The 22,836-nt window shown below is 41.3% G+C and overlaps 1 protein-coding gene across 4 annotated transcripts in view; it reads right to left on the bottom strand.

Annotated features, from left to right (window-relative positions):
- The window catches only part of Smg6 (SMG6 nonsense mediated mRNA decay factor), a 251,623-nt gene that overhangs the window by 160,864 nt on the left and 67,923 nt on the right, over window positions 1-22,836 (bottom strand). For all 4 annotated transcript variants that reach the window (XM_041663953.1, XM_041663955.1, XM_041663954.1 and 1 more), the window contains one exon: window positions 19,126-19,271. In XM_041663953.1, coding sequence (XP_041519887.1) covers window positions 19,126-19,271 — 146 coding nt within the window. The remainder of the gene's footprint in view (window positions 1-19,125; window positions 19,272-22,836) is intronic.

Raw genomic sequence — 22,836 nt, forward strand, 5'->3', positions numbered from 1 at the left:
GTACTTGTTATATTTACTATCTGTTCAAATAAGGTGATGTAAAAAGATATTAGGCTGTATAAAAAATTAAACTATGTATAATTTTAAATGGTTAATAAAACTTGGGAAAATTTTTCATTCTTACTAATAGTCAACAAAACATAATTTCCAACAAAACAGGTTGGAAGACAGTTTTAGTAGTTATTTACAAAATTTAGTATTAGCTGGGCAAGGTAATTATATACTTATAATCCTAGTACTCTAGATCGCTGGAGCAGGAGGATCAAGTTTTCAAGGCCAGCTTGAGCTATAGTGAGACACTTTCTCAACCAAGCTGGAGCTGAGGAGATGGCTCAGTAGGCATGAGCTCTTACTCGGCAAGCATGAGGACCTCTGTTCAAATCCCCAGCACCCACATAAAAAAAACTAGACAAGGCTGTCATGCCTATAACTCCAATAATGAGGGGCAGAGACAATTTCTGGGTTCAGTGACAGATCCTGTCTCAGGGCAGTAAGTCAGTGTGTCACAAAGAAACACCCCCAGTGTCCTGCTCTGGCCCCTTCATGTGTTTGCTTGAGCTAGTTCCACACACACACTCACATGCACCATACACAAACATACACCACACTCTCAAAAGATGATCAAACAAAAACTAAGATATTCAACATATGACCCAGCTATCAGGCTGCTGCCAGATATTCAATCAAATAAATAATGAAAAAAACTTAGGTCTGCAATAATAACCTGTACATGGATGTTCTTTTGGTTTTTTTTTTTTTTTTTTTTTTTTTTTTTTTTTTTTTTCGAGACAGGGTTTCTCTGTGGCTTTGGAGCCTGTCCTGGAACTAGCTCTGTAGACCAGGCTGGTCTCGAACTCACAGAGATCCGCCTGCCTCTGCCTCCCGAGTGCTGGGATTAAAGGCGTGCGCCACCATCGCCCGGCATGGATGTTCTAAGCAACAATACTTAGAACTGCCACTACATGGACACAATTAAGATACTTTCCACTAGGTGAATTAATTCCAGACAACAGAATGTTCATCATGATCTGGAGGGAAGGCTCCGTGGTTAAGAAGAGCACTTGTTCCTCTTTCAGGGGACCCAGGTTTGGTTCCCAGCACCTACATGGACGTTCACAATCTTCCATAACTTCAGATACAGGGGATCCAATACCCTCTTTTGAACTTCATAGGCACTCCAGTACACCCATGGGTTAAGCAGGCAAAAGACATAGCCAAACATGGTGGTGTACACCTTTAATGCCAGCGCTCAAGAGACAGGCAGATCTCTGTGAGTTCAAGTTCAGCCTGGTTTACATAGTAAGTTCCAGGACAACCAAGACTGCCCAGTGAGAGCCTGTCTCAAAAACAAATCAAACCAAACACAAGTATGTATCACTAACTGAAAGAAGGCACCATTCAGAGAACATATGATTCCAACTAAATGACAATATGGAAATGGCAAAAATATATAGAGGGGAGTATATAGAGTTACTTGCTCATCCATGCTCGTTGCTACTTTTTTCATAATAGCTAGAAATTGAAAACACTTAGATATTTACCAACTGGTGAGTGGATTAATAAAAATGTGGTACATTTAAACAATGGAATATTATTCAGCTGTTAAGAAAAATAAAATCTGGAAGTAAACAGAAGCAGAAAAAAAAATCATCCTGAGTGAGGTAACCCAGACCTAAAAAGACAAATATTTTCTCTTATAAGTAGATGCAAGCTTTTAAGCTTTTAATATATGTGCTATAATCAGAATAACCACAGAGGTTAGGTATGTAGCAAGTTAACAGTAGGGAGGAGAAAATCTCCCTTGGAAGGGATAAAGGGAAAAATAAAATAGGAGGATTAATATAGGGAGGGGATGAGAGAACATGGTAAAAAAAGGGATTATGAAAAGATAACAATTAAGACTTTCTGAAAAAACATATATAAACCTATTACTGTAGTAGCTTCTTAAAATATATGCATATATGACAGGCATTTTAATGGAGTCACCATATAATGGGTACGGGGATGTCAATGCACGTTACCAAATAAAACCTCCAGTTCCTGGAATGGGTTACATCTTGTTAAGTTGCTGGCCAAAGTGGTTCCCATTAAACATCACAGGCTACTGCTAAGGTATTAGTTGCGTTCCAAAACCTGATGGGAAGGTCCTATTACTGAAGATAATCTTACTTATGTCATCAAACATGGAGAAGTTGAGTTTGCGCTCAGCTAGAAGCTTCAGCCCTACTGACTACCATTCATGGTGCTGGAAGGTACTCTGCACGATACCAAAAGAGAAAAGTAATCATCACTGTCTATCACCCAATTACAAACCTTACATCTACAACAGCAACATGCTTACAAAATATACTGGTGCAATAGTGGCATATGTTATGGGAGTATCACTTTTTTTATTGCATTCAAGGCTCACTCCATGACATGGAGACACATACTGACACTGCTAAAGTGGCCAAGAACATGAGACTAGATAGGTCATGGATGTAGAGGAAAACCTAAAACTATTATTCTACTAAAGGAATACAGCAATAAAATTACTTACAATGATATACTGCTATACCCACAGATCAGTGCTTCACTCAATCCTCATCAGAAAAACAGCTTTTCGCAGTACATAGTTATTAAGACAGAGATCCACAACTGGACAATATGAAAAGTAAGAAACTTTGGAGCATTCACTCTTAAATGGAGTGTCTTTATCAAAGTCCTCCACTCAAAGCTCAGGAGTGCACATGGACGAGCAGGCAGAAAGATTTGAAAAGTCAGAGGTGGCGGACACACCAGGAGTGGGACACATATGAACTCACAGAAACTGGCAACAGGCACAGACCTGCACTGGTTCAAGTCAGATAGAGTTCCAGCAGTGAGAGAGGGAAGTGGACAGGGGATTCCACCCCTGACCAGGAAGCTATTCACAATCAGTAACTAACAAAAAAGAGAAAATCGGTGTTTTTCCAGTGGAGCGCCACTAGGCATGTCAATCATACTCTAGGGTAGGCCCCATGTCTTGGAGTAGAAGCTGGCTAACACAAAATAAACTCAGGTTTCTGGTTTCCTTGTGGGCTTTTTGTTTGTGTTATTACTTTTTTCCCCCAACTGTCCATCTCTATTTATTTATTTATTTATTTATTTAAGATTTCTGCCTCCTCCCCGCTACCGCCTCCCATTTCCCTCCCCCTCCCTCTATTACTTTTTCTTAATTAGTATTTTGTTTGTTTTGATTTTGTATTTATTCTTGAGAGAGACAACACATACATTAAGTTCAGAGGGTAGGAAGGTGAAGAGGATCTGGCAGGAACTAGGAAAGTGGAAAAATATGATCAAAATATATTATGAAAAAAACATTTAGGTGAAAAGAGGAGAAATAATATTGCTTCAATTTTGAAGAGAATAATGTAGTTAAAACTTAAAGAAGGATGCCAAAATAAAGTTCTGTTGAAAAAAAAATAAGGAAAATAAATGAACTAATAAACAATCTAGCCAGTTGGGGTGGAGGAAGGGACAGGTAGGTGGATCCTTTATGAGGCCAATCTGGTCTATACAGTGGGTTCCAGGACAGCAACAGCATGTACACAGATCCTTTCTCCAAATAACCAAAAGTAAGCTGGGCGGTGGTGGCGCACATCTTTAATCCCAGCACTCGGGAGGCAGAGGCAGGAGGATCTGTGAATTCGAGGCCAGCCTGATCTACAAGAGCTAGTTCCAGGACAGGCTCCAAAGCTACGGAAAAACTCTGTCTCGAAGATAGATAGGTAAATAGGTAGGTAGGTAGGTAGGTAGGTAGATAGATAGATAGATAGATGGAAATAGGTAAATATTCAATAAAATAAGAAATGCGATCCACTGCTTAGATGCAGGCCGCATTATTCAGGACAGGAGCCTGGCATAATTGTCATCAGTGAAGCTTCTTTCATCAACTAATGAGAACAGATGCAGAGACCCACAGCCAAACTTTTTTTTAAAAGATTTATTTATTTATTTATTATGTATACAACATTCCTTCCATGTGTGCTTGGAGGCCAGAAGAGGGCACCAGACCTCATTATAGATGGCTGTGAGCCACCATGTGGTTGCTGGGAATTGAACTCAGGACCTCCGGTAGAGCAGCCAGTGCTCTTAACCACTGAGCCATCTCTCCACCCCACCCCCCCACAGCCAAACATTAAGCAGAGTTCAGGAAATTCTGTGGAAGAGCCACAGGAAGGATTGTAGGAGCCAAGGATCAAGGATACCACAAGGACATGGCCCACAGAATCAACTAACCAGGACTCATAGGGGCTCACAGAGACTGAACCAATAATCAACCTGTATGGGTCTGATCTAGTACTCTATACATATATTATGATTGTGTAGCTTGGTCTTCTTGCGAGACTCCTAACAGGGGTAGTGGGGGTTGACTCTGACTCTTTTGCCTGCTTTTGGGACCCCTTTACTCCTAATGGGTTGTCTCATCTAGCCTTAATTAATATGAGGGGATGTGCCTAGTCTTACTGTAACTTGTTATGCCATGTTTGATTGACATTCCTAGGAGGCCTGCCCTTTTCTGAAGAGAAATGAATGGGTGAGTGGATCTGGGTGTGAAGAGAGTTGGGAAAGGACTTGGAGAAGAGGAGGAAGGAGGAAACTGTGGTTAGGATGTAATATATGAGAGAAGAATAAATAAAGAAAAAAGAAATGCAAACACGAATTTTATGTATAAAGACGTTAATTACAATTCTGTATATGAAGGCGCATGCCTATAATCTCAGCACTTAGGCAGCCAAGGCAAGAGGAAGAGAAATCCAACGCCAGACTAGACTATACAGAATGACCCTGCCTCCAATAAACAAACAATATCACAAATGAAAAATTTACACCCGAAATACCCATAGGTATAAATACCCATTTTACTTATATTCAGCATCTTTCTAACTGTGTAGAAAATTTTGAATATGTACACAATACTGAAAGAACATCATAGAGAGGAAGTTGGCTTAGAGGTGTCTTCCACTTTGTTATCATTTTTGGTTCTCTAAATAATTTTTAAAAATTATTTAGTTTATGTAAACTGGATAGAAATGCTCTGAGGTGGGGGGGGGACTTAATTGGGAGAGCGGGAGGGAAATGGGAGGCGGTGGCGGGGAAGAGACAGAAATCTTTAATAAATAAATAAATTAAAAAATTAAAAAAAAAAGAAATGCTCTGAGGTTACAGTAGAAATATGGGAACTCAACACAGAAGAAATAAAAGTATCAGGCAGGTAAAGATGAGAATAAAAGATTAAAATCTTAGGAAACCAGATAAGAAAGGACATACTTTTTCAAAGAAATTCCACAGGGTGCTAGAGACATGGCTCAGTGGTTAGAGCACTGGCTGCTCTTCTAGAGGACCTGGGTTTGATTCCCAGCAACCACATGATGTCTCACATCCATCTGTAACTCCAATCCCAGGAAATCCAACAGCCTCTTCTGATTTCATGGACACACACTTGGTACACAGATATGCAGACAGGCAAAACACCCATATACACTAAGTTTAAATAAAGGTTAAAAAAATTTAAAGACAATAACCCAGCAAACAAATGTCACTTGACTTTCATTGTTCAGACCAACTTACTAAGAAACAATTGTTTGACTTGAACATCACACATGTTCACTGAAAACTTAACAATGAGCCGTTCACAGTTCTAGATGCCCAATACTTTATTGAAGACAAGAGGTCAAAAAACTATCTGCAGGGAGCTTATGTTCTTGCACAGTATTAGAAAGAAGGTAAATAACAAACATATGCATGGTAAGTTGTAAATTCTTTACCATCTGGCACAGAAGTGAGCAATCAGGAAGATCAGGAGTGCAGTGTTAAAGCAGAAAACAACAGTGTTGATAGAATGGTGGGAGCCGGCTTGACATCAAACAAACTACAGAAGATGAGAAGTGCACTACACAGCTGGACATAACATTCCAAGTAGTAAAAACAGGTAATGAAAAAGTCTGCAGGTCTAAAAGTCTCCCATTTATCAGAGGACCTGCAAGAAGTCCAATATAGTTAGAACAGAGTAAATAAGACGGAAGAAAATGCAAGTGAATAAGCTTAAAAAATATACAGTCAGAAGAGTAGTTCTTACAGGAAGTCCTCGTAAATAGGCTACTACTATCCACGAAACAGAAAGCCAGTAGAGATTTTGGACAGAGGACATGATCTTAAAGGAATGTCTGATTGGTTTTTGTTTGTTTGTTTGTTTGGTTTTTGTTTTTTGTTTTTTTTTTTTTGAGACAGGGTTTCTCTGAAGCTTTGGAGATTGACCTAGAACTAGCTCTTGTAGATCAGGTTGAATATCTGATATTTTTTTTAAAAAAAATCAATGCTTAAAGAAATCAATCCAGGTCCTCTGAAACAGCAGTTAAGTGATCTTACCAGCTGATGAATCATCTCTCCAGTCACTAAAAATTTCTATTGTATTTTAGTGTATATTTATACGTGTGTGCACACACATGCTCATATGCACTATGGTACTTATGGAGGAAAGAAAACAACTTGTCAGGAGTCAGTTCTCTCCTACCCATGTAGGTTTGAGGGAGAAAACTTAGATCCTCAGGCTTGGTCCCACGCACCTCTCTCCAAGCCCCAGTCAACATTACTGGCCTTCTCTTCTCTTCCTTCTAAACACATGTGCACATACATAGTTATATACAAAAACCTCTTTTTGCATTTTCAAGACAGGGCTTCTCTGTAGCTTTTGGTTCCTGTCCCGGAACTAGCTCTTGTAGACCAGGCTGGCCTGGAACTCACAGAGATCCACCTGCCTCTGCCTCTCGAGTGCTGGGATTAAAGGCGTGCGCCACCATCGCCCAGCTAAAACCTTCTACTTACTTTTCTCGCACACATAAAAAGAATATCTAATCACAATGGATAACCAGGCCATGTCTGCAAAGGTTTTTTCTTCCACTGAGGAGTCTTGAAGAATGTGGCAATGGCCTGAGTGTGTACTCTCAGCAGGCATCTCAAAAATAATGGTTACCAAACATTTCCCTGTGCTCACTGCCCTGACATGAATTTTGGGCATCACCCTCTCTCAGGGGAGAGGTGAAAAGAGGTTATGCAGAACAGACAGTGATAACAAGGTGATGTCACACATGTGTCTCATAGAAGTCTCCAGCGAGTTCAGCTCATAATCACTCTATGGTGATTTACTCTGTCCTACCAACGCCAGCTGGAGAAGAGAGGAAGAAAGCTGACACAGCCTTCAGCCTTAGGCAGGCATTATGAGATCTCCCCACCACCACCACCCCACAACCCCCCCCCCCCCCGCAGTCCCGTGGCAGCCCCTCCTCTCTTTCAACCACTGCTCCTTCCCTCAGAAGCCAAAGTGTGAATAGCACGTGTCTGGGTTTTAGAAAGCTGCCCAGCAGTTGGACTCCCAGCAGCGTGTCAACTGCTGCATCTGGTGCTGGCACTTGGGGCAAGGGATCACTGGGGTATTTTCTGAACATAAGCTTTAAAATGGGAATCTTAGATCTGAAGGACTTAACTAAGCTAAAAAGCTCCAATTACTGTAAATACATTCCAAAACACATGACTGTCTGCCTTCTGAAAAGGGAATTGAGACATGCAAGCAACCAAAAGGCTCTGAGAACAGCAGCAGTCAAGAACAAAAGCAAAGAGTACCCTGACTAATGGAAAGGATTTTATGGGCCAAAAGGGTTCACCAGATATGTAATGCAATGTGGCTGAAACAAAAGAGCCCTCTTTTCCAGATCACTAGCTCACACTCTCTTGGCAATAAATGATATCCATCACTTCAGCTGCAGGCTTCTCCTTTGCTTTCCTGCACCTTTTTCCTCACCCAATTAGCTCTCAGAGTAAGTATCCTCTACACCAAACACCTCTGGGGAAAAAAAATGAAAATTATGAACCTGATAATTTCATCTGCCCAAAGACAAGAATATAATGTGCAGAGACAAGAAAAGGGTGGAGGAATCTGCATACCCTTGTCCCTCTGGATATAGGTGCTCTGCCAAACTGCTAATGTTATAGCTGAAGAAACAGAAGCTTAAGACTGATGTTAAACAAAAAGAGCTAGGTGTGGGGTTCATTCCTCTTACACTCAGGAAGCTGAGTGAGTTCTAGACCAGCTTGCACTACAGTTAGAACTTATGATTAAAAAAAAAAGTAAAAGAGAAAGAAAAGTAAAAAGGAACCTTGATCCTCCTGTTTCTACCTCCCAAGTACTACAAGTATTACAGGATATAGGTGTGGGGCACATCCATTTTATTTATTTATTTATTTGTTTGTTTGTTTGTTTGTTTATTCATTGATTGATTGAGACAGGGTTTTTCTGTAGCTTTGGAGCCTGTCCTGTAATTAGCTCTTGTAGACCAGGCTGGCCTCGAACTCACAGAGATCCGCCTGCCTCTGCCTCCCAAGTGCTGGAATTAAAGCCGTGTGCCACCATCACCCGGCAGCATTTTCTATGGCAAAATAATTACCCAGAACCATTCTCTTAATAATACAACAAACTATTGAGAAAAAGTACTTCCAAATCTTCTTAGGAAACACTGGCAATGGCTAGGTGTAGTGGTGCATGCACACCTTTAATCCTAGCAGCACTTGGGAGGCAGCCTGGTCTACAGAGCAAGTTCCAGGATAGCCAGAGCTAACAGAGAAACCCTGTCTTGGAAAAAAAAAAAAACACCATAATATATGTATTATATAAAAATAGAAATATATGTATAAAAACTTAAATTCTCAATGGCACATAAAACATAGTTAAGGGAAAGTTTGGTGAACTAGAAAAAAAGAGTTAAGGAAATTATTTGGTTTTTTTGTTTGTTTTTTGTTTTTGTTTTTCGAGACAGGGTTTCTCTGTGGTTTTGGAGCCTGTCCTGGAACTAGCTCTTGTAGACCAGGCTGGTCTTGAACTCACAGAGATCCGCCTGCTTCTGCCTCCCGAGTGCTGGGATTAAAGGTGTGCGCCACCACCGCCCGGCTAGGAAATTATTTGGAATGCAGCAGAGACAGGGGGGAGGAGTGGGGGGAAGGGAGGGGGAGGGGGAGGAGGAGGAGGAGAGAAATATGAAACAAAGGCTTAAGAAGCATCAAAGACAATGAAAGTCTAACATATGTCAAATCAGAGAAAGCATGGAATATGCAGAATTGAGGGGGGGGGGCTAAGAATATCCTAAGACCAGCAGGACAAAAAAGTCTAAAGACACATGAAAACCCATCAAATTCCCAGCAAGAAAATAAAACCCAAACCTAGACAAACCACTAAAACCAAAGTCTTTTGGTATTTTTGTTTTACTTTATTTTGAGCAGAATGTACATGCCATGGCACGTTTCTGGAGATCAGAGGACACCTTGCAGGAGTTGGTTCTCTCCTTCTATCGTATGAAATTCGGCAGCAAGCACCTTTACCTCAGAGTCATATCACTAGCCTAATTTTTTTTCTTTAAACATTGAAAGCACTGGAGTGAGGGTTGCTTTTAAAAAGAAATAACTGGGTGATGGTGCTGCATGCTTTTCATCCCAACACTTGAGAGGCAGAGGCAGGCGAATCTCTGTGAGTTTGAGGCCAGCCTGGTCTACAGAGCAAGTTCCAGGACTGGCTCCATAGCTACTGAGAAATCCTGTCTCAAAAAACCATAAATAAATAAACATAAAAAAGAAATAAAGGAACAGATAGTTGACCTTACTTAGCAATAGTGGGAACTCTGTAACAGTTCTTAAGTGGCTATAGAAAACTTAGAAGTCTGTTACCAACAAACACAACTTTTTAGGAAATAAGATAAAGTCTTGTTCCAGAAAAACAAAAGACAATGTTTTTAGGTTGGGGAAATGGTTCAGTGGGGCTGAGAATCAGAGTTTGTATCTGCAGTACCCCCATTAAGGCTGGGTAGAGCAGCAGATGTCTGTAATCACAACCCTAGAGGAGGAGAGGGGCTAGCTGAACAACCAGTCTAAATAAAACAGCAAGCTCCAGGCTCACTGAGAGACTGTCTTAAAAAATACAGTGGAGAGTGATAGAGAAAGAAACCTATCATCAACCTCTGGCTTCCACACATAGTAATATACACCTGCATGCACACACACATGCACAGATTGAAAAAGAAAAGTTTCTCATCAAAGATCTTCACTAAATAAATTTAAAAGAGGGGCTGGAGAGATGGCTCAGTGGTTAAGAGTACTGACTGCTCTTCCAGAGGACCCGGGTTCAATTCCCAGCACCCACATGGCAGCCCACAACTGTCTGAAGATCCAGTTGCAGGGGATCTGACACCTTCACACCAATAAACAATAAAAAATATTTTAAATAAATAAATAAATTTAAAAGAATACAAATGGAAAAAAAACAATCAGGAAGATCATGAAAGGGAAAAATTAATGTATGTAATAGGAATATGGTATTAGAACCTACCTGTAATTCTGGAACTTGTGAAGCTGACGCAGGAGGATAACAAGTTTGAATATAGTTAGGGCTGCAGAGAAAGGTCTTGTCTCAACAAGGAAACAAACAACGAAGAACTTGTCTTACAGAGTTGAAAGTGAAAAAGATATGAAAATATACAAAGGCAAACAAATGAGCAGAATTTCAGTGTCCTGCGGTCCTTGCTTTGTTAGGGAGAATAGGAAGATTATAATTTTTATTCCTGAGAAAGTAACTATACTGAGTATAGATCCTAGAATAATCCAAAATCAAAAAAAAAAAAGGAAAAGAAACTTTGAAAAACAAAACAAAAACAAATCTATTCGAAAGAAGGTAAGAGAGAGAGAGGCTGGGGAAAGAGCTAAGTGGGAAAGTATTGGTTTTTGTTTGTTTGTGTTTGTTTTTTGAGACAAGGTTTCTCTGTAGCTTTAAAGGTGTGCGCCACCACCAGCCGGCCACTGTTGGCAAATTTATAAAGCTGAACCCTCGATGCCTATGGCAAGAACGTTAAGTATATAACCACCAGGAAAAACAGAAGGAGTTTCTTAATAAAATTAAATATATATTTTACTAAGCCTGACACAAAAAAGTAAACAGTAAACAATTCTATACACATGAAACTCTAAAAAAGACAAGAGGTAACTACAGCAATAGAAAACAAATCAGTGGCTTCCTAGGGCCAGAGGTGGAAATGAACAGGATGGACTCAACAAGAATTACATAGGATGACAAAAATGTGCAGTATCTTAATTTTGATGACTAAGTATATACATGTTAACATGTATATATATGGGCATATATGTTAAACATGCTTGGTGCTAACAAATATTTTTACAAGTGTTCACCATCCATAGTAATCTGGGAAATGCAAATTAAAACTATTTAAGATTTCATCTTACTCTAGTCAGAATGGCTAATAAGAAAATGAAAGATGGGACTGGAGAGATGGTTCTGCTCTTACAGAAGACCTGGGTTCAGTCCTCAGCACCCACATCACACTAACTCCTGTTTTAGAGGATTTAATGCCTTCTTCTGGTCTCCTTTGCACTGTAGGCATGTGGTACACAGACATACATACAGGCAAAACACCCACACGCATAAAATAAAACTAAATCTTAAGAAAAAGAAAATAATATTAGTTGAGCATGGTAACCCACACCTTTAATCCCAGCCCTCAAGAAGCAGACAGGAACTCTGTGAGTCCAAGGTCTGCCTGGTCTACACAGTGAGTTCCAGGCCAGCCAGGATAATATGGTGAGATCCTGTCTCAAAAAACAAAATAAGCCGGGCGATGGTGGCGCACGCCTTTAATCCCAGCACTCAGGAGGCAGAGGGAGGCGGATCTCTGTGAGTTCGAGACCAGCCTGGTCTACAGAGCTAGTTCCAGGACAGGCTCCAAAGCCACAGAGAAACCCTGTCTCGAAAAACCAAAAAAAAAAAAATAAAAAAAATAAAAAATAAATAAATAAAAGATATCAAATGTTGGCAGAGATGTGGGAAGTAGAGAACGTAATGAATGCACTGTTAGTGAGCGTGGAAACTGGTGCAGCCAAATCAGTGTGGAAGTTCATCAAAAAACTAGAAATAGATCTACCATATAACCCAGGTATACCACTCCTAGGCATATAACCCAAAGGACTCTTCTTCCTACTATAGAGACATATTCTCATCCATATTCATCACTGCTATATTCATAATAGTTAGGATATGGAAGTAACTTAGATGATCATCAGTTGATGAGTTGATAATGAAAATCAGGTACCTAGATACAATGTTATTTTATTCAGCTCTAAGGAAAAACAAAATTACTAAGTTTCCCAGTAAATTAATGGAGCTTTGAAACATATACTCAGTGAGGAAACCCAGACCCAGAAAGACAAATGTTGCATGTTCTCACTCACATATGGATCTTAGCTTTGCATTTTTATATTTGTGTGTTTAATTTGGAAGTACCTATAGAATCCAGGAAACTAGAAAGGAACCACTGGTGAAGAGGGGAAAAAAGATCTCAAAGGAGGGAGGATAGTAGAACACCAGTGACGTAAGAAGGGGAAAGAAAGAATAATGGGGAGAGAGATTTAAGTTGGGGTAGGAATGGAAGAGTAGGGTGAGGAATAGAGCTGGGGAGGAATAACTAACACTAAAAATAATTGAAAAAGACACATGGAAACACATTCATATTCATTTATTCTTCTCTCTCTCTCCTTCCCTCCCTCTCTCCCTCCTCCCCCCAATCCAAATAAAACAGTTGAACTGGAGCTACCCTATATTGCATATTATGTTCATTGCAGAAGCCATAGGTTGCCAAATGCAAAGCCCAGTGTCAGGTGTGGGATACTTCGCCTTGAGTTGGTCACAGGTGTCCTGGAGACCCCTAAAATAATTTAGACTATTGCCATTGCTCTTGTTTGGCCACCAGAACTGAACCAGTGAGACCCTGTTGCTAAAGACTAGCCACAGGACATGGAGAAATAAAGTTGGTACTGACTAGAAAGCTCCCTTCCTGCTAACTGCTTTTATGATATTGGAAGATGTTATACAGTCTGCTGTGTGTAGGGGGGAGGTTTGAACCAGTCACAAACCTTGTGAACTACAATAAAAGAGCCATAGTAAGATATGTCAATTGGTACAATAGTGGCAGGAATGATACAGTGGTAATCAATTTGGGAGGCAAAGGCAGGAAGATCTCAGTAAGTTCGAGGCCAGCCTGGTCTACAGAGCTAGTTCCAGGACAACCACAAAAAGGCTACACACTGCCAGGCGGTGGTGGCGCACGCCTTTAATCCCAGCACTCGGGAGGCAGAGGCAGGCGGATCTCTGTGAGTTCGAGACCAGCCTGGTCTACAAGAGCTAGTTCCAGGACAGGCTCCAAAACCACAGAGACACCCTGTCTCAAAAAAAAAAAAAAAAAAAGGCTACACACACACACACAACAAACAAACAAACAAAAAACTGTCTCTAAAAACAAATAAAGGCATGAAGTTAGGGAAGCAGGAGGTAGGGAATGGAATCAGGAAGAACAGGGCTGAATATGATCAAAATATAGCAGATAATATATATAAATTTTTTCTCTCGAGATCAGCCTTTATGTATTTCTATCAAAAAATTTAGGCCTGTTGAAAAGTCTAATAATAAATCAAGCTTTTGTTTGTTTGTTTGTTTGTTTTTCAAGACAAAGTTTCTCTAAACAGTCTTTGCTGTCCTAGACAGCTCTTGTAGAGCAGGCTGACCCTGAACTCACAGAGCTCCCCCTGCCTTTGCCTCCCAAGTGCTGGGATTAAAGGTGTGCACCACCACCGACCAGTATAAATCAAGCTTTAAATACAGATTTAGGGCTAGGAATTCAGATTAACAATAATGGTTACCTAGATGTGTTAGGCCCTGAATTTGAGTGCCAACACTGAAAATTAGCAAAAAATGAAAAAAGAATGGAAAGGGTGGCTGCAAATACTGCTGCCAAATTTCCCCTAAACATTATTTCTCCTCCAGTATAAGTCTTTCCAAGGAAGGGAAAAAGATGCCAAATTGAGAAGCAATAAAATGCTAACAAAAACTAAATATACCACTTATAATCACTGCTTAAAACAGGGATATGGCACCTTTGCATGACACCAAACCAGCCATAGCTACCCAACCACACTGTTATCTTCAGGTAAACAAAGACCATGTCCTCAACAGATAGGATGCTAGAGTAAGGTTAATTTAATTGACATGACTGTATTTTCTCATTTAACTTTCCACTACTTTCCTCAGCCTAAAGCAGTAGATTCGTCCTAACAAGAAAAGGGACTGGAATTCAGAGCTGGGAAAAATCAGTGACTGCCTTGAAGTTTACTTCTTTTACTCTTGTCTTCTTTTTCAGGGAACTTCAGCAAAAGGCATAATCAGATTGCCAAGGGAAAGGAGTTGGCTAAGCAGCCTGTTGACAAGAGGAAAGCTTACTGATGCAGCCTCCTCCAGCCTGCCTTCCCACACCTTACCCATTCTGACCTTTTATAGTCACAAAAAAATTTGGCCATGTTGACTTTCTGTCTGCTAATTTACTCTAACTTGAGGAGTCCTGGAAATGAAGACCAGTAGCGTTATTAGAGAAATCTACCTACCCATGATTCTCATTGAGAAAGACCCAAGGACTTCTATCAACAGGGATATAGGAGGAGGAATGAGAGGGACAGTTTATACAGCTAAACTCAAGTCTAACCCCTTATGAAAGGTGGATTTCCTCTGTACAACTGTTCTGTCAAGTAGAGGATTAGACACTTCATACATTCTGCTTGAGTAAAAGACTTAGAAGTGATTCGATAGAGAGAACAAACTGCTCTTCCTAAAGTCTTAGGTATGCTTTATGCTGAAAGACAAATTCTGACTGTGAAATGAACCTCCTAACTGGAGTCAACTCTATATATAACTAATGGCTTGAAGAAGCCCATGCCTATGGGTTAAACTCTGTTATTACCAGGTAGGCAGCCATAGTTTTAAATTCCTACAAGACACCCATGTAGCACTTCCTCTCTCCCTTGCAATTCAGGAATATTAATAACAAGAGGCATGCATATGCTAGGCAGAATGATGCATAGCTGTCTTCCTATTACTAAGGAGGTCAGGTAAGGGTATTTCAAGTTTGAGACCAGCCTGGGCTACAGAGTGAGCTACGGCCTGGTCTACAAGAGCTAGTTCCAGGACAGGCATCAAAGCTACAGAGAAACCCTGTATCGGAAAAAAAAAAAAAAAAAAAAAAACAGAGTGAGCTACGGTCTAAAAAATAATAAATAAATAAAAACAGAAAAAAAAAACAAAAGAAGATACAAACGATCATGAAATGAAGGCCAGACTAGCTCTACCTCAATTATAACACCTAAATGTTTTCTCAGAGCAAGCAACATGAACAGCACACAAGAAGTGCCTCTTGGGTGCCCTCTTGCTGCTGCTACCAGGACTCTTTTAGAGGGCTGAAATGGAGATATACTCTATGAACTAGTAGAGAAGCAAAAAGAAAAAGCCAGGACACAGAAAAGGAAAGTTATTCTAGTGGTGGCCAATGAGTAACATCCAGTGATTTATAGGAAAAATAATCTAATAATACAGTAAAATAAAACAGTGTGCCTGAGATGGTTTTGATTCCAAAAATTATAAAACATATTTTTGAAAAGGGTGGGGGCAACAAAGGCAAGTCCAGATTGGAGCAAATTGGGCACAGATGAGAGATGCAAAGAGGTTTCCATGATGCCCTACCACAAATGTTGCTTCAGTTACTTGTCTTCAAGAAACTAGTTTTATTTCCTTAAATTACAATTTCTTTAAAAATTCAAGTTCTTGGAGTACTTGTGGTTTAGTTCAGCAGTTCAACCTCTAGCCTCCTATCAGTCACTACTGAAGTATTAATACTGAGACACAGAAGAAGGCCCTTTATCCTTTCAGGCTCAGAATGCCATAGACATTATGACATCACTTCAGGAACCACCTATGTAGCCACCAACTTTGGACACTGGCCAGGTAAAAAACCACAACTTTCCTTGACCTTTCTCATTTGTGCATTCAACAAACACCTTGTGTCTAAGAAATACCACCCTTATACCAGAACCTCTAAATACTCCTGTCTTCACCTCAAACATATCTGTCTTCAACCATCTCATAGAAAGTATTAAGATTCTAAACTATAATCCCACAGATGTAGGATTTTTACACAGGGCTCATGATTAAGGAAGTCAGTTTCCTACATTCTAATGTAGGACACCATTCTCTCCACCACAGTTTTGCCCCTCTACTTTAGTGTCTGCTACCACATCCAAAGCATTTAAATATTCCATGTCTACAAAGAAAGCATATTTGAAATGTAAACACAATAAAGTGTTAGCAGCCAAATCATTTCCACCTCTGGCCTACTGATGTAAAAAGAAGGTAGTTACCACAAAGGGATCACTGAACACAAAAATGATCCATGATGGTATTGTAGCACTAGGCCATTAACAAAGGACATACTTTTTAAGGAAGAACATCTCTGTTGCTTTCCAAATTATAATCCTGACCCCACATCTATGGAGATGGCTCTGGCACAGAACAAAAGAATCTAACAAGATCACCTCTGCTTCAGGCTTTAATGTTCTACTTTACAGAGCCCAGGAACTGACATATGCAAACAACCCACCCAGAAGGACACATCCAGGAGGGAATGGAAAGAAAAATGATGGTCCAGATGTTCTGTAATTTGCAATGACTGCCAAATCACCATGGACCCAGAGCACCTGGGAGGCCAGGCTGTGTCAGGCCTTGCTTCCTGGTTTCAGACAGCCAGGGACCTGTGGCTGGGTGGTGACTGTGACAGCCTACAGACTGGCTGGGACAGAACCCGTTAGAAGGGCACCAGCTGACAGGACTTGGGGGCTAAACACACAGAGCTTGATTTATCACTTCCTTACTCATAAAAATGTGATTCAAAGTGCTGCTGATTAGTGAAGGATTTAAATCGTTACCCTCTCCCCAACCCCCTTCGCTCTCCACCCCCGACACAGATGCTGCTACTCAGCCACAACACCCCCTTCTTGCCACTGTCCGTGCAAGCACAGCACAGGGGCCCAGAGATGATGACTCATGTGCTGGGAAATGGAAAAGTGCATCTTCCCACCAACCAGCCCTGCTGAGTGCTCTGTTCACCCCTCTCCCAATGGCAGCCCACACAGTGGGGTCTGGATGGCCGCCTCAGCTGCACACCGGGTACTTGGCAGCACGTCCGCAGAGCTCTGTGTCCCAGTTGAGTGTTATATCCTGTGGCCTGGGCTGTTTTTCCCTGAACCACCCTTGGAGCCTGTGACCACCTCATCTTAGGCTCCTCTTGCCTCATGGAGCTGAGAGCCAGACCAAGAGCAGTAAAGGGAGTAGGGCCATAGGTCTTTATCTGTCATTTCTGGCTAGAGGATCCACCTTACGACCAACTACAGAAAAAGCCCTACAAAAATATTTTGACCTCAAATACCGAACAGTCCTCCTCTATCCTCACCTTCCTTTTACCCCTATTTTCTTAGCCTTTTCTTAGCAACAGCTACAAGAAAAAGACTCACTAGTAGTCCATGAAAAGCCCAGGGTATATTTTTCTACACAGAAGAAACTGTTGAAAACAGGCTCTTTACGTTCACACATACAGAGACCACAGGTCCTTTGTTGCCTGAACTGTGTGTCCCAGCTCTCCAACTCACACAGCAGTGGGTGGTTTGGGTAGGAGAGCAGAAAATGAATGCAGGGCAACTGGAGGCCCTGCTTCTAGAGCCCAGAGAGCAGACAAAGTTTCACTATGTAGCTCTGACTGGCCAGGAACTTGATAAGTAGACCAAAATTAAAGGCGTGTACACCACACCCTGAGAGCTTCCTTCTTGGTAGCAAAATTTCCCTCTCTTTAAGACTGCACAGGCTCACCAGGGCACCACTACAAACTATTTTCTTCTTAGAATCCAACGCTTCTCCGCAAGACTCCAGGTCCTCTTGCAGCCCCGTGTCAACAGCCGCCTCAGGAACGACTGGGTACACTGAGAAAGGCTCTTATACGTCTGTATCTTGTCCACTGCTGAAAATTCTGGATGCAGTTATCAGTAGATTCAGAGGGGATTGAAAACCCAGGTGAATCCCTGTCTTTAGGGAAATGTGGTACATTCACTCATGAGAAGTTCCTTACCAGCAGCAAGCTGAACAAAAGTCCCAATACAGACAAGAAGGGAACCAGATGGACTGCAGGATGAGAGGAGAGGGCTCTGAGAAAAGGGACAACCGAAGAGCAGTGGCACTGTTTAGAAACATCGGATCTGCTTTATGACACAGTCTCCATGGGGCACTGCAGATAAGAATCTGACCAAACACTCTCTGTTGATGGCTCTAGTCTGTTGATGCTCTAGAATGACTCCTTGGCAACATGTTGTGCAGAAACACAAAATAATGTCACTCATACTACGTATTTCTATCAAGTCAAACAACATCAACCTTACCTAAGTGAGGTACAGAGAAGGGAAGGAATCTTAGAAATATCCTTCAAACATGACATCGTCATCAGAACATTTAAAAACTGTACCAATCTTCCCTTCCCTCCCTCCTCCTCCCCACACCCCCGCAACACACACACACACACACACACACACACAGAGAGAGAGAGAGAGAGAGAGAGAGAGAGAGAGAGAGAGAGAGAGAGAGAGAACCAAGCGTTCAGAAAAACACTTCAGAGTGCATACCAGTACACTAGCCAAATTCTGAGCCTGGTAGGTTTTGTGCTTCCAGATTTGAGTCACCAAAGCTCATCAATTCTCTGTTCTTACTCTCTGGCAGGGTCCCACAAGGGATATCCCACAGGGAACTAGACTTTTCCATATTGAACAAACAGGGTACATGAGTCCAGAAACAGCAATTCCCAATCCCTGCCAAGCATACGGTCTTCGGAATGAAACATTTCAGCAATGCCTCTCCCTTGGGAAAAAACTGGGTCTGCAGCCTCTAAGAGGCCTTGCTGCTGCCATTAACATGGCCAGATGTGCAAAAGTATCTCTAGATTTTTAAATTAAACTTTATACTCATAAATCTCTCCTTTTATCCCACCCAAGCACCAGAGTCTAAGAGAATTCAGAGACTTAAGACCTAAGAAGCAATAGTGGCGAGGGGTGTGTGTATGTTTGAGAGCAGGGGAATTGATAAGGTACATAGAAAAGATACTAAATTCAACTGTTTAGAAGGAGAAACTGAATTTTTCTTACCTTTTAATTGGGAGTTATGTACAGCAAACATGTTGATGGTCATAAGCTGCAACATACGGGTACTTCCAATAGGAGATGGGCTATGTTGTAGCAACACTTGGAACTCCTTAAGGACCTTCTCAGCCACTGCAGGGAATGTTTCCATCCTACAGATATAGAGAGTCCATTATTGAGGCATATCCTTAAAAGTACCTGGAAAAATGATGTCTCCTTCCCCAAGCAGAGAACTAATGCCTAAGAAGTTTCTTTGCTACTCTTACAAAACCTTCCTGGTATCCTACAGTTTTACACAAATAGAAGAAAAAAAAAAGAGAACCAAGTATTCAAAGTTTAGAGATGAAAATAACTCAATTAGTGGATAAATGGCTATAACACTCTGGCATGCTAGTTTTTTTGACCTGCAATATTAAATGGATTCTCTTTGAAAAAGGGATGGCTCAGTGGGTAAGAGCTTTGCCTGCTCTTCCAAAGGTCCCGAGTTCAATTCCCAGCAACCACGTGTGCTCACAACCATCTGTAATGACATTTGGTGCCCTCTTCTGGCCTGCAGGGATACATAAACACTGAATACATAATAAATAAATCTTTAAAAAAAAAAAAAAGAGTTTCTCTTTGAAAGCCCAGCGGTGGTGGCACACGCCTTTAATCCCAGCACTTGGGAGGCAGAGGCAGGCGGATCTCTGTGAGTTCGAGGCCAGCCTGGTCTACAAAAGCTAGTTACAGGACAGGCTCCAAAGCTACAGGAAAACCCTGTCTCAAAACAACAACAACAACAACAAAGAGTTTCTCTTTGAAATAGGGTTCTAAATAATAAATAAATTTCTTTTAGACTGTAATACCTACACCTTCCCTAAAAGTCTCAGATATGAAAACTGTACTCTATAAAAGGAGTCTCATCATGTAAAAGATTCTTTACTGAGGGGCTGGAGAGATGACTCAGTGGTTAAGAGCACTGACTTCTCTTCCAGAGGACCCGGGTTCAATTCCCAGCACCCACATGGCAGCTCACAACTGTCTGAAGATCCAGTTCCAGAGGATCTGACACCTTCATACCAATGCACATAAAAATAAAAGTTAAATAAACTATAAGAAATGTTTTTTTTTAAAAAAAAAAGATTCTTTACTGAAAGATTTACTTTAGAAACAAGACATGGTGGTGGCTCATGCCTATAAACCCAGTGCTTGAGCGGCTGAGGCGGGAGGATCTGAAGTTCAAAGACAGTCTAGAATACACAGCAAGAGCTTGTCTAAAATTTAAAAACAAAAAGAAGAAAAAGAAAAACTCAGACATAGCTCTGCCTTCTTAGGTGTTATTACATTCACTGCCTACCCATTGATCCCAAACTTCCCCTTGAGGAGCCCCAAACCTAGGACTCCCAATGGTTTGCTTCCAGCCTTTCCTGTGCTGCTATCCTCCCTCTCACAAGCTCATTAGGATCTGCATGTTTTCAGGCCAGTGGAAATACAATGCCCTGGCCAACTGCCACTCCCAATACAGGAAGAGCCTGTAATGTAGGGAGGCAGAAATCAAGCCAGTGACCTAGGGCTCCTAAGGAGAGGTCATTCAAACCATTGCTTGCCAAATGTGGCCACTGGATCCTAAACAGTGGTGCATGCCTGGAGCTCCTTTGGCAACAGGAGTAAACCACAGCTGAAATCCTCTGAAATAAAAAGCAAACTCAAACTTGGTGCTAGAGAGAGAAACCAGGCACACAGGCCTTAGGGCTATGCTGAACAATTCGTGGTCAGCAAAGCATCTTTTACCCTCCCACCCCCACCCCCCACGCCCGCCATCAAATTGCTTGTGGTGCACTGATGGTGCAGTGGGGAACAGCTCTAGTCTGGATTAATAAATAGCTTCTAGAAAGCCAAGGCAGGCAACCCTTCTCAAATCCTGGAGAAAGGTGGTGTGACTTTCACCCTAACCTTAGTCTTTATCGTTGAATAGCAACCTCCCTAGATAAGAAAACCCCAGAGCTTTATGGAATTTTGGCAACTTTTATACCTTGTTTTTGGATGGCAACTGTACTGCTGACCTGCTGGTGCCCAGAAGTCATGCCACAGCTACGGGTCAGTCACAGTTTACATTCCAGTTTGCCTCTGCTCAACTGTCCTCATTTTCACTGGCACAAAACATGCCATGCATTTGCTTCCCGCACCACCCCCATGCCCCAAATCAAAGCAAAGCAAAACAAAACAAAGCAAAAAAATTTTCCCTCTAAAAAAACTTCAGAGCTGCTAAGACTCTCGATAGACTAGAAATGGCAGGGAGTGATGTTTGTGGCTGGATCAGATCCATTTTTCCCCATGGGCTATAACAAAGGTTTCATTTTAAATCCTGACACTGTGCAGCACTCTCTCTGGATGGAAGTGAGGAGGGGGCTAGTACTTCTCATTACAAGAAGAGCAGAGTTCACTCTGCATGAAAAAGCAGCCATACTGGGCAAGTTTCAAGGCCATGTGCCTCTGTGTTGAAAGGCAGTAGAGAGCCAGCAGAATGACAGGACAGAAGTGTCACATGGGACATGTGTCTGAGGAAGCCTCTTCCCTGGGGTAGGAACTGAAACAGATCCATTAACACTCCATGGATCACACTAAAGTCTGATATGAGTACAGGTCAAATGTTCACTTTCTCTTTTTCAGAAACTTAAAACAAAACAAACAAACAAAAACCCTCCCTTTGAAAAGCACAACATAATTAAAAGAATCAGGGGGTAAGAATATAAATTAGTCTCTCACATCAAATATAAGAGAATATAGCTTTTTCCGAACTCAAGAGGCGTAGACAGGCAGATCTCTGTGAGTTTGAGGTTGGTCTTATCTACAGAGCAAGTTCTAGCTCAGTTAGGGCTACTGAATGAGACTTTGGCTCCCTCACCCCACTTTGAGACAGAGTTTCTCTGTAGCTTTAAAACTTGTCCTGGAACTCCTTCTGTAGACCAGACTGACTTCGAACTCACAACTCACGTAGCTCCGTCTGCCTCTGCTGGGATTAAAGGTGCTTGCCACACTGCCCGGCATGACCCCATTTTAAAAAGAGAAACTGGGTGGGGCCAGGCATGGCAGCAAACATCTTTAATCCCAGCACTCGGGATGCAGAGGCAAACAGATCTCTGTGAGTTCGAGGACAGCCTGGTCTAAAGACAGGACAGACTCCAAAGCTACAGAGAAATCCTATCTCAAAAAAAAATTAATTAAAAAAATTTAAAATTAAATAGAAGGTCACCTTTTCAGAGGCAGAAAAATCTCTGAGTTTGAGACCATCCTGGTCTATACAGTGAGTTCCAGAACAGCCAGGACTATGATAGAGAAATCCTGTCTCAAACAACCAAAAGGCCACCTCTCCAGGATTCAATAGTGAGACTTCTGCTTCCCAGATTTTTAACCAAACTCCTTTTTGATTTTAGTTTCAAACTATAAGTAGCTTCATGTCTTTTTCTTTGAGAAATATCTTTACTCCTTATCTACATATCACAAAAATTATACTAAAACTGACATAATGATAGTATATTATTTCTATATTTTTAAGTGCATGTGTGTGTGCATGCACACATGAATGCAAAACCCAAAGCTGTACATGGTGGCACATGTCTATAATGTTAAGACTGAGAAGGCAAAGGTTAAAGAGGACAGCTGAGTTTGAGGCTAGCCTGAGCTATTATATAGTGAGACCCCCGTCTAGAAACAAAACAAATAAACAAAAATGGGGGT

This window comes from Microtus oregoni, unplaced genomic scaffold (genome assembly GCF_018167655.1).
Source record: "Microtus oregoni isolate MIOR12 unplaced genomic scaffold, Mior012 000015F_ref0000493, whole genome shotgun sequence".
In the NCBI taxonomy this organism is placed as follows: domain Eukaryota; kingdom Metazoa; phylum Chordata; class Mammalia; order Rodentia; family Cricetidae; genus Microtus; species Microtus oregoni.